Source organism: Oratosquilla oratoria, chromosome 1, assembly GCF_046742065.1.
Source record: "Oratosquilla oratoria isolate Oo_2021 chromosome 1, ASM4674206v1, whole genome shotgun sequence".
In the NCBI taxonomy this organism is placed as follows: domain Eukaryota; kingdom Metazoa; phylum Arthropoda; class Malacostraca; order Stomatopoda; family Squillidae; genus Oratosquilla; species Oratosquilla oratoria.
Window position 1 is genome coordinate 123,874,502 of NC_134777.1, and position 12,126 is coordinate 123,886,627.

The 12,126-nt window shown below is 40.7% G+C and overlaps 1 protein-coding gene across 3 annotated transcripts in view; it reads left to right on the forward strand.

Annotated features, from left to right (window-relative positions):
* Positions 1-1,118: 1,118 nt before the first annotated feature.
* LOC143026232 (small glutamine-rich tetratricopeptide repeat-containing protein alpha-like) overlaps positions 1,119-12,126 on the forward strand; it is a 21,013-nt gene continuing 10,005 nt past the window's right edge. For all 3 annotated transcript variants that reach the window (XM_076186263.1, XM_076186274.1, XM_076186283.1), the window contains exons 1-5: positions 1,119-1,334; positions 6,632-6,851; positions 7,233-7,390; positions 9,842-9,991; positions 10,434-10,600. In XM_076186263.1, coding sequence (XP_076042378.1) covers positions 1,321-1,334; positions 6,632-6,851; positions 7,233-7,390; positions 9,842-9,991; positions 10,434-10,600 — 709 coding nt within the window. In that variant the 5' untranslated portion in view covers positions 1,119-1,320. The remainder of the gene's footprint in view (positions 1,335-6,631; positions 6,852-7,232; positions 7,391-9,841; positions 9,992-10,433; positions 10,601-12,126) is intronic.

The following is a 12,126-nucleotide window of genomic DNA, read 5'->3' on the forward strand; positions in this document are numbered from 1 at the left end:
GTGGAAGAAAAGAAGCGTACTGGTTGACTCATGCGGAAAAAAAAAGTAACACAATTCAAATAAAGTGTGACTTTTTATAATCTACCCACGCTAAATAGCTCCCTTGCACTCGACAATTGTTACTTCAAACAGATATTCAATATATGTTCTTTGAAGCCCTTTCGATTGTTGAAAACACTGCACATTACTGCATTTCTATGCAAATTTTACCGCCTGGCGATTTTGTTCATCTCTAGCTGGTGGGAAATCCTTTTCCAGAGAAATGATTAAATCTATCTCGATTTACATTTCCGCTGCATTTTTACAAATTTATTGTAACTATTATAAGACGATTTCAATTAGCCTTCGCAACCGATGGGCTACAGCTATAAAAAGTTTTTAGCTGTAAAGAAACTACCCAATCAAACTGGGTGAGTAGGATAGAATAGCGGTGACCAAAATATGGGGAAGAGTGCCACACATGAAAAAGGATTTAAGTAATTTAAATGTTTGAGTGTTAACATTTAAGAATGACAAATCCATGTTAAACGTAAAATTTGCCAATTGTATGGCACAATATGGTTTCGACCGGATCGTTTTCGCCGTACCACCAGTATAAACAAGAGTCGAACCTCAATTGACACGAGATAGATTGTTCTCTGTAGTGTAAAGGACGAACGAACAACACATGGTCGAAGGCGTTTATGACTGTTGGTGGATATTTTATTTATTTGTCTATTTATTTATTTATTCATCTGTCTATCTAATTATATATTTTTCAGTTGTTATGAGTCTTTCTAGCTGGTGACACTGACAGCAATAAATTTAAAGGGACAGCCAGCAACTTACCTTTTAGTCAAATTTCAAGTAAAACTAATAGAATAATTAGTTCTTGTATTCATGTAGTAACTACTACGTTTAGTTGGATAATATGAATGCAAACAAATAAAGCTGGGAAGTTTTATATTTACCAATGGAGGGGCAAAACAAAATGCTCGAAGTTCTACTACTTATCGAAATGGACATGCAATGATAAATTATATTTTTTCAGGAAGTTGAATAAATAGTAAACATTCTTTTAAATTGTATCTGGACGATGTTTTTTGCTTAAAATTAATTCCACGATTTGAATGATGTCGTGGCGTCCAGAAAATTTGGCAACAGTGCCACAGAATAAACACACTACTGTGGTCGTCAGAAAAAGTGCTTTTAGGATTGGTTGTTGTCGTTGGGCAGGAAAAGGAGTTCATGTGGACAAATTGTGTTAATAACTAAACAATAAATATCTGGTGCCTTGTTTGAAGCGTTCTGTTGTTCTAATAGTCGACTTTGAACTTTATAATGGCAATGGACAGGTATGTAGAATTCAGCATTCTTAATTTGTTGTATTTGTTTTCCATATTTCCTGGAAATTCTAAAGCATGCACCTCATCAGTGCATGGGGCGGCATCTCGTTAAATAAAATGTTTTTATTTTATGTACAATTGCCCCTCAAATTATTGATATTGGTTTTAAAGGGAATGGTGTATTGTCACTGGTGGTGTGTGATGGATGCCCTGGGTCTATCAGTGTCCTGAAAGAATGTAATAAATTGAGATAATAAATAATTGATCCCATAATTTTTTTTTAGTTATGGTTGTTGTAATTGAAAGTTCAATTATGAAATCAGAAAGCCAGTATTTAAAATCAAAGTGATAGGAAATAGATTTCATCATTGCTTGCTTGCATCATAGACATGATTAAACTCAAAGGTAAATAAATTTACCTTGTAATTCATTATGATATTACATGGTTTGGTAGTCATAATACAGAAGAAAAATTTAATTGTTTGTGAATTATTAAACCTTGGAGGATTCACAAGTATGGAAAGTACCATGGATTGTTGTATATATTATCTATAGAGTCAGTTCCAACCAACTGGTTGGGCTTGTGATATTCAATCTTAATCAAAATAGTTCTTTATATTGGACAATTTATTGTTTCACCCAACCAATGATTTTCTGATGTGGCTTATGTGTTTCTGGTGAGATATGTTGTGGATTGATTAATGGTGTACATTTCCGTCGCAAATTTGTAGTTTTCAAGTAATGAATTTTTCAACTTGTGCCTACATCTCCCCAACGATCTTGGGGGACCTGTGGGAAATTGGGGTTAGGTTGTGGGAAATCGGTGGTAACGCTGCTCAACAATAACATAGTAATGCTCGTGTCAGCCGCCGCCACTGCCGCCGTCAAAGGCGTAATTTATGTATTTTCATATATTTTTGTGTTGTTGATTTTAGACCTGTTTTGCAATGCACATTACAGACTAATTTCAGATTTGTCACATGTCAAAAAGTCAACGATACATTTAGAAACTTAAGATATGACATGGAGTACAGTTGGTCATGTATAGATCTCTTGTCACATGCACAAAATAATTGACATGTGTTTAACCAACATGTGTAGATCGAGAAGACCTAGACCCATACAGACCAATATAAGATTTGTTACACATGTCAAAAGTCATTGATAAGTTTAGACACATGAGATATAATGTGCAATATAGTTGCTCATGTCACATACACAGAAAAATTAGCACCCATAACTCTATCTGGAGATGTAGCCATGAATGACGTATACCTAGTCACTAGACCAGACCTAAGATTTCTGTCCATGTCAACCGTGTTTCCTTCACTTTTTTTACGTGAAGAGAGTTGGTAACACACAAACTTCCTCGCTGATACAGCACAGACAACTTTTCAAAACTTCTTCCTGAAGAGATCTGTGAGAGATCTTGGGTATCGTTGCCTTTATCTGCATTGATTTATTGGGTGTTTTAAGCAAGCTTTATTATCTATAATTACTCCAAAATGTGTAAATTTACTGCTTGTGGTTGTACTCTCCAAATGTCTGATAGTAATTTATTCTTCCTTATATCTGATTTTTACTCTAGTATTTTATTTCTCAGTATATTTCTGTAAGATGGAGGAGTGTGGTGCCTTGAGAAATAGGCATCTAAGAATGGATGCAAAGAGAAGACTGTATGAAGGGGTGATCATGCCTATGACAGTGAATGGTTTGGAAACTTGGAATTTAAGAGAGGCAGAAAGGAGAAGTTTAAATCTGAGTTGAAGTGTCAGGGAAATATGGCAGTAGCCAGTCAGAACATCCCACTGTCAAAACGTCCCACATGGCCTTCAGTCAAAATGCCCCACTTGGGTATACCAAAACATCCCATGCCACGTCAAGGCATTTGATGGTGTCATTGGTCGATTGGAACTTGGAGGAATTGTCAGTATAATTCCTCCAAGATTGGAACATGCCACATGGAGACTGGAGGTATAATATTCCTCCATGATTGGAACGGAATCCTTTATATCCATCAACTGGTAAATTCACCAAAAATGGAGAGTAGGACTCTTAAGTGAAGAGTAAGGGTACCTTTTTTATTTGTTAGAGCAGGTGCTCCTGGGCACTTGCACTCCTTAGTTTTCCACCAGAAATGGTGAAAGAAATAGAATTTCGGAAGGGTATGGCGCACCCAATATGGTCATAATCCCAAGTGCTGAATGCAAATTATGGGTTATTTAGTGTTCAATGCATAATAGTGGTGTTACAGCCACATTGGATCATCATAGAAGGGACGTTGCTTGTGAAATTAATAAGCCATGGTAATGGTTAAACTTGGACGCAAGAGTTTTACATCTGGAAACACCTTCGGTACTGCTCCACACGGCGGCTTCGTAGACAACTACGATGTTTTGTAGCGCGATTTCGCCACTGACAATCCTCTTGACTTTCTTAAAGAGTTCCTTGTAGTCACGTTTCCCTCTACTCGACATCAGGCATTTCCAGATGTAAAACTCTCGAGATGTGCGTTTCATCAGACGCAGTGTTTGTGGCGCAAGATAGGAGAACTCAAACTAACTACCGCTTACAAACACGATGATGCTACGCACAATTTCTGTAAAAAAAATGATAGCCCTTGTTTATCTTCCACACAAACACATCATACAAACATTCGATAATCTTAAGAGGAAAGCATCTACACCAAAGCTGATGCAATTCGTTGAATACATGGATGAAACGTGGATCCCTGGAAGCCTCTGGAAGCCCGATACTTAAGAGTGTCTTCTACCAACCAGTCCAAACAAATAATGACGTCGAAGGCTGGCACGGGGTGTTTAACAGACACGCCAAGAAATCTAAACTCTCCTTCTACCTTCTGGTACAGCTCCTGGCAGAACATGCGAATCTCGTTGACCTACAGGTTCATTTAGTATCTGAGAACAAGCTCAGATGCTGTTTTGGTATACCGAAGTGGGACATTTTGACTGGAGGCCAAGCGGGACGTTTTGACAGTGGGACGTTCTGACTGGCTTTGAATATGGCAGGGGTTACTAGGTCAGGTTGAGTGAGAAATCAGGAGGTGGGGAGGAGGAGAGTGGAGATGGAAAGGGAACTGGCAGATAGGGCAGATGAAAGATCATTGGGATGGTTTGGACACATGGAAAGAATGAGTGAAGAAAATTAACAAAAGAGGTGTGGGAATCGGAGGTGGATGGAGTAAACTTAGGGGACAGCAAAGGATGAGATGGGTTGGGTGGAGGTGCTTTGAATAAGAGGGAAATGTATTGTTGTCATTCCCTAGACTGTGGTCAAGCAGTCTGATGAACGAGGAAGGGAGAATGAATGGGATAGTGGTGTGTATGAATGGTATTTTGATGCAGCCCGGAGGGATTTCTCCCCCATCTCAATTTTCTGCATGAGGGGATGGGGTTGTTGTTGTTGTCATCATCGTCGTCGTCGTCGTTCCCTAGACTGTCTGTCCAAGCAGTCCCGTCTCCCCAAGGAATGCCACAGCCGAAACTGGGTTTTCCCACAAATCCTTTATAGAGTGTATTTTGTGTTGTTTGCGTGCATGATTGTGTATAATGCAGTCTTCCATTATGTGTTGTATGGTATGGGGTGAAGTGTTGCATCTTGGGCAGCTGTTCACAGTGCAGTCATCCAGCCTCTTCTGGTAGCTTAGAAGTGCTGGGTGGTGGCCGCACCGCAGTCTGGCCAGGTGAACTCTGTCCTTTCATGGGAGAGAGGATTCAGAAGGGTGGATATCAGGGGGTCTGGCATGCAGCAGTGTGTTGTCTTTCAGTGTGTTAATGGAGCGGTGAGTGATATGATTATGAATATGTTTCCGGAGGCTGGTATTTGGTGGTTGTGGAGGAAGAGAAGAGAGTATCTGTGTGTGATACAGGTCTTTGGGTGTTGTTTTAATGTTTCTTGGTGTGTGTGGGTGTTCTGCTATGTAGTGTAGCGGGTGTGATGTGTTTGTGGTGGCTGCAGCAAGTGTTTGTGTGCCTCTCATGTCGAGGTGGTCCTTGACTTTGAGGACTTTTGTTTCATGGTGTAAATGGTCTGTAGGTGTTGTATTTGTGCAGCCTGTAATTGTTTTTAGGGCTTTGTTTTGTCCTGGAGCCGCAGCGTCTATGTCGTGGGACCACCCCCCAACCCCAAGAGTTGGGGGCCAAACGGCGGCAACCAGCCCTGGCCACCGGCTCTATGCAGGTGGGGTGGTTGTTGATGTGCTGTGTCTTGCTGCCCTGCTTCTGACCCAGGCAGTGGGCAGGAGACAGTGATGACCCCTCATCCATGATGAGCTAAGAGGGAAAGAAAGGTAGTAGATGGGAGTGGAATGGGTGGTAGTGGGTGGATGACTTTAACGTGTCTACTTCCGTTATGAGGGGGGGAAAACTCTTGATATATAGATAGACTCCTAAACATGTAAATTTAGTGCTTTTGATTTTACTATCCAAACTTCTCTTTTGAAATTAATCCTGTATTGATGACTGTCAGATTGTAATGTGTTCCTCCTTATGTCTGATTTTTCACTAGTACACCTAAGTCTCTTAATCCAACTCTCGCCAACACCCACTCATGCAGATGGTTGGGCCCAGGATATAAACCCACTTTGAGAATTGGCCCAGGACATAAATAACTACCAATTCCCAAATGGGCTTATCCTGGGCCCAAATGTCTGCACAAGTGGTGGTTGGCGAGTGTTGGATTGAGTGGTCTAGGTGTATAGTATTTCTCAATATATTTCTATAGTAAAAACCCTCGATGTACGAGAGGAAGGGGACACCCACAGAATTCATGGCTAGGACAAATTGAATAAATCTGTTAAGATTTGTTTGGTGTGGGAAGGGTGACTGCATGTGACTTTTCCCAGAGAGACCATGGGGACTGGTGCCGATTTGTGAGTGAAATAACATGCTCCTTGGCAGATGCCCCAATTGATGATGATATAATGTGAACCGAGTAAAGATATTTCTATCTGGCTTCCTCACCAGAAACAAGGTTTTAAAGATGGGATTCTCACACTCAAAGGCCAATTGTATGGGCTCACATTTGATTGTGTCTGGGCCTATGTCTTTCAAACCCATGTTATGTTTGGGATTCCCTTTGTTGAATGACTTTCCAAGGTGACAGCCCAGCAAGAACAAATACTGTATCTAGACCATGAAAACGATTGAAAGAATTGAGTAAGATTGGTCTGACCCCCTTTGCTGCACAGCCCCCCCCCCTCCTGAATCATAGAAATAAAATTGTCTGTAATGAATTTTAATTACTGTATTTCACTTGCGAGTAAAACAAACGGTTGCATGTTCCAGAGACGTTGTAGAGCGACTAGTGTACTCCATGGTGCAGTTCTTGGGGTCCCAGCTTGAAAGTGAAGGGCGGCGGGGCAACCTCACCGATGAAGGTGTTGAGAGTGTGGAAGTGGCCATCCAGTGCCTTGAGACAGCCTATGGAATCTCACAAGACTCGAGCCATCTTGGGGTTTCCAGATCTCTCTATGATATTTTCTCATCTACAGTTGGAGATGAAATAGTAAGTATTCATAAATGTGATTCGTTATATTTTGTTTATTCACATATTAATACATATAAAGATTTTGGTGGCACCTCTTTTAAATCAGTCGCTTTTTTTTATTGACAAGTGTCCTCTCATAAAAAGATGCTGAGCTACTTTTAATTTTGACATTTTTTTTTTCTTTTTTAACTAGGATTCCACCTCTTCATAAACCAATATAGTTGTGTGGTTTTGAACATAGATATAATATTCAAAAGTTTGCCTTTAGACATGGTTTTGCTAGCTAATGTCAAATGAACTTGTTGAATTGAAGTGTCATGGGGATGGGGTGGTTTTAATGAAATTGAAGTGCTCATATACATGGGTTCTGTACTTTAACAAAATGAAATTTATTACTAGCAAAAGAGCAAATCAGAAAGTTCAAGCGCAGCCCGACCCTTATCTGCAACACCGGTGGCATCAGCAGAAGATAAAGCCGAAGCCAATCAACTGAAAGATGAAGGCAACCAGCTTATGAGGGAAGATAAATTTAAAGAAGCCATCGAATGCTACACAAAGTATGTATCCTTCTAATTTGTTGTATATTGTGAGTTTTTGGCTGGGAATAAAATCATGATTAAAATTTGAAATTTATATTTACCCACGTAATTGTATGATGCAAGAAAGGAGTTGTGCTTGTGGAGTTCTACCACCTTTTCTCTATCTATCATACCTAGTTTTTAATTTATTTATGGTTTTATGGATCTCTATCATCATCTTGGATATTCAAGGATTTGGGCTATTTTGTACAGAAACTTGGGTTTCTTGGCACCCTTCAAATGTGGTCTTTTTCAGTTGTTCCCATGACCTTGTGATGTGACTCCCACTTCCCACTTTGGGTCACTCTTTTCAATAACCTGATCACAGAGCTTGAGTCACCCCTTTCTCTTCTGTCTTTAAATGATGGCAAACCCTGTGATTTTGTGTCCTTGTATACCTGCAAGACCATAAACCACTTCAGTCAGTACACTTTCTCTCTATCTCTCTCTCTCTCTCTATATCTTTATAACCTTCACTTTGTGCAGAAACCATACCGGTTTTGCCAGGCCCTCTGCCAAAGGATCATTACTCCTGAGGAAGTCTGAAAGTGTATGGATGTAGTGGTATGTGTGAGAAAAGATAATGTAAAATGATGGATGAAAATAAGATGACCAAATCACCTTAGGCTAGCCTGTTCTACTATTTCTCAAAACCATCAGTATCCCAGGTCATTTATGAATTTCATAATTCCTTTGTATGTATAAATTTGGGCTTTTATGGATCTGGAAAAGGCTTATGATAAGAGTAGACAGAAAGGCACTGTGGGAGGTTATGCAGATTTATGGGATAGGAGGAAAGCTTTTGGGAGCTGTCAAGAGTTTTTATGAGAGTAGTAGAGCTTGTGTCAGGATTAGAAATGGAGAGAGTGAGTGGTTTGAAGTAAAGGTGGGACTTCGTCAAGGATGCGTTATGTCGCTCTGGCTGTTCAACTTATACATGGATGGGGTGGTGCGAGAGGTGAATGCTAGGGTAGTGGGTCAGGGATTGGAGATGGTTAAAGAAAATGGAGAAAAGTGGGAGGTGAGCCAGCTGTTGTTTGCGGACGACACTGCGCTTGTGGCAGGGTCAGAGGAGGGATTGAGGAAGCTGGTGGCAGAGTTTGGGAGAGTATGTGATAGAAGAAAGCTAAAGATAAATGTGGGTAAAAGTAAGGTGATGAGATGTACAAGGGGTGAAAGTGGCAGTAGACTGGAAGTGAACATTAAGGGAGAGCGACTGGAGGAAGTGGATAGTTTTAGATACTTGGGTGCAAGTGTAGCAGGAAAAGGTGGAGTGAAGGTGGAGGTAGAATGTAGATTGAGAGAAGCGAGTAAATGCCTTGGTGGATTAAAGAGTGTAATGAGGAATAGACATTTGGGAATGGATGCGAAGAGGAGACTGTATGAAGGAGTGATTGTGCCAACAGCACTGTATGGGGCAGAAACGTAAAACATAAGAGAAGAAGAGAGAAGGAGTTTGAATGTGTTTGAGATGAGGTGTCTGAAAAGTATGGTGGGGGTTACTAGGCTGGATAGAGTGAGAAATGAGGAGGTGAGGAGGAGAACAGGGGTAAAAAAGGATTTGGGAGATAGGGTTGATGAAAGAATATTAGGATGGTTTGGACACATGGAAAGAATGAGTGAAGAAAGACTAGTAAAAGAGGTATGGAAGGCAGATGTGGAGGGAGTGAACATGAGGGGACGTCCTAGGATGAGGTGGATGGCTGGGGTGAAGGGGGCTTTGGGGAAGAGGGGAATGTCTGTTGAGGAAGGAAGGGAGAGGACGGAAGACAGAGGTGAGTGGAGAATTGTTGTATATGAATGATGTTGTGATTGCATGAGGAGGAATGGGCGGGGGGGTGTGGGGTGGGGTAGTATGTGTGAGTAAATTTTGACGCAGCCCGAAGGGATTTCTCCCCGTCCTCTCCTTATATGCAAGGGGGGACGGAGAGGGGGGGTCGCCGATTAAATGAAGCGGCCTTGCTGTGGATGTGCTGTGTCTTGCGACACTGCTTCTGACCCAGGGCGGTGGGCAGGGTGCAGGGATGACCCGTCATCCAGGAGGTGCTCAGATGAGAGGGAGGGTGGGAGGGGTGTGGAGTGTATTTGGGGATGAAATGGGTGGGAGTGTTTTTATGCCTTTCCCTTTTTGGCTACCTCCCTTGGAAGGGGGAAAAAGCCTTGGTATATGTATGTATGTATGTATAAATTCATGTTGTGGCTTTCAAGTACTTCATTTCCACTGTTTGATCATGATTTTTTCTTGCACTAATCACCAAGGGTTCACTCCCACACAAATGTGTGTTCACTTCATATATATATATATATATATATATATATATATATATATATATATATATATATATATATATATATATATATATATATATATATATATATATATTTATTTATTTATTTATTTATTCATTCATTTCCTTTTGAAAATTCCAGAGCCATCAACAAAGATTGCTCCAATGCAGTTTACTTTTGCAACCGTGCTGCAGCTCACAGTAAACTTGCAGATCATAGGCAAGCCATTTCCGACTGCCAGCAGGCCCTTCAGATTGAGCCAAATTACAGCAAAGCATATGGACGAATGGGGTAAGTAGCACCAGATTGTTCTAATATATCTATCAATCTGTATACCAAAAGGCTTCTTCTTCCTTACAAGGAAAGTAGCCAGCCAAGGCATACATCTGTCCTTCACTCATCGCACACCCATTTGTTTCCCCATTAAAAATTATTTAGCTCCTTTAAAAAGCCCTCCATAAAGTGGCCATATCATTCACTCCCTGGGGGGAGACATCATGATGTTATGAAAAACATAGTCTTTATCTCTTCAGAACTTGTTCATAGAATGTTACAATCTTACCATGAATATTTTTTTGAGGTATTTGTTGATCAATCTATATACCAAGGCTCTCATCCCCCCTATATGGAAGGAAGCCAGCCAAGGTATGCTACTCATTCCCATCCACCACCCATTCTTTTCTTTTCATCTTTCTGCTTATTGTATTTGTTGATGAAATGTATATTTTTTCAGCTTGGCATATTCTAGCCTGAATGAACACAAGAAGGCTAAAGAATGTTATGAGAAAGCTCTTCAGATAGAACCAGAAAATGAAAGTTATCGTAGTAACCTCAATATAGCAGAAGAAAAACTCAAAGCTGCTCCACAGCCGCAGCCAGGGAATCCTTTTGCTGGATTAGGTGAGCTCTTAGTGCAGAGTCCTGGTTATGCATATTTATAAGAAGCATCAGACAAGGGACAATGGGCATTATATTTCTGTGTTATGGGGGTTAGCCTGATTTCCATGCATATGTTTCCTTACATAACTGTGGGACCAACATGTGATCATAATGGTGGGAGATGGATTTTGGTGGCAATTGTCTCCCTACTGCACATCTTCAAAACCCATCAGCACCTTTTTGTTCATTAAAAGGTGCTCTGAGGTCTGGCAGGGTCTTGTTTTCTAGACTGACCCCAAGATCTCTTCCCAATGAAACCATTTTCCCTCCACTTTTCACACAAGAATTGACAATTGGTGATTGCTTACCCCATCCTCATTCTCCTTGTTGTCGTCGTCGTTGTCCTCCTCCTCCTCCTCCTCCTCCTTCTTTCTTCAGAGTTCACCAAGCAAACTCTACTACAGCCACCACATAACACTTCAATTATTGCCCAAGATCTCTCTTCCTGGAGACCCATAGTCACACAACAATTAAGATGTACCATCACAGGGTAGGTAATACATCAGATAACACATGACCACAACCAGGGAATCATGCACATGATTATGCACATATTTACTGAGTGTCCAGCATTGGCAGCACACCGACATGACCACAACATATCCAGGATAAGAGATCAAAGACAAGATCCTGGTGAAGGGATTAGTTTCCCTTACTATGACGTCTGAACACACTAACACTGAGTACTAACCAACAGTAGGAATAATAACAGTAGGGGAAGTTAGTAAAATCATTAGACAAGAAATTTTATTATTCTATCCATCTTTCATTAGGTGATTTATTTTCCTTTTCTTCCATCACCCTCATGGAGGAAACAGGCCGGTGGTTTGGTACTCCCTGTGCCTTGCTTGAAGTCCATCTCCTCAAAATATATTGAGTCTAACTGGAAACCTACAGCCCCACTCTTGCCAGCAATAGTCCTCAGGTCCTCTAGGAAATTTAACTTTTGTTTTATTAGTATGAGTGTGTTTCTTATAACCCCATCTGGGGTATTGGTTACATGTTATTTTGAGGTTAAAATCTGCTCAATAGCATACAGCTGATACTTACAGGTCTATTTGGGGTACCCTTATTGATCAGAGTCACACATCATTTTGTCTATGATAGAGGAAATCTCTATTCATAAAGAAATGATGCTACATTAGTATACTGCAACAGTCCAAATGTTATGCTGTCCCCCCACTCTTAATGCCCTGTACTAATTCTCTGAATATTCATTTCCTTTTCTGCCAAACCCTGTAGCAGGGTAGAAAGAATACTGCCACAAAGGGTTCCCACTTGAGTCATAAAAGGCGACAAAAAAGGGATGGGGATAGGACTAGGCATCCTACTCCCTGTAGCCCCAAAGAGGACATTTCTGAAAAAAGCAAAGGCAAAAGAGGGTCTGAGAGGATTTTCCCAACCAGAACCCTAAGGTTTGGGTCTTTTAATGTGTGTGAATGTGGTATAGATGAAAGCAAAACGGAAGAGATAGGCAATATTTTTGG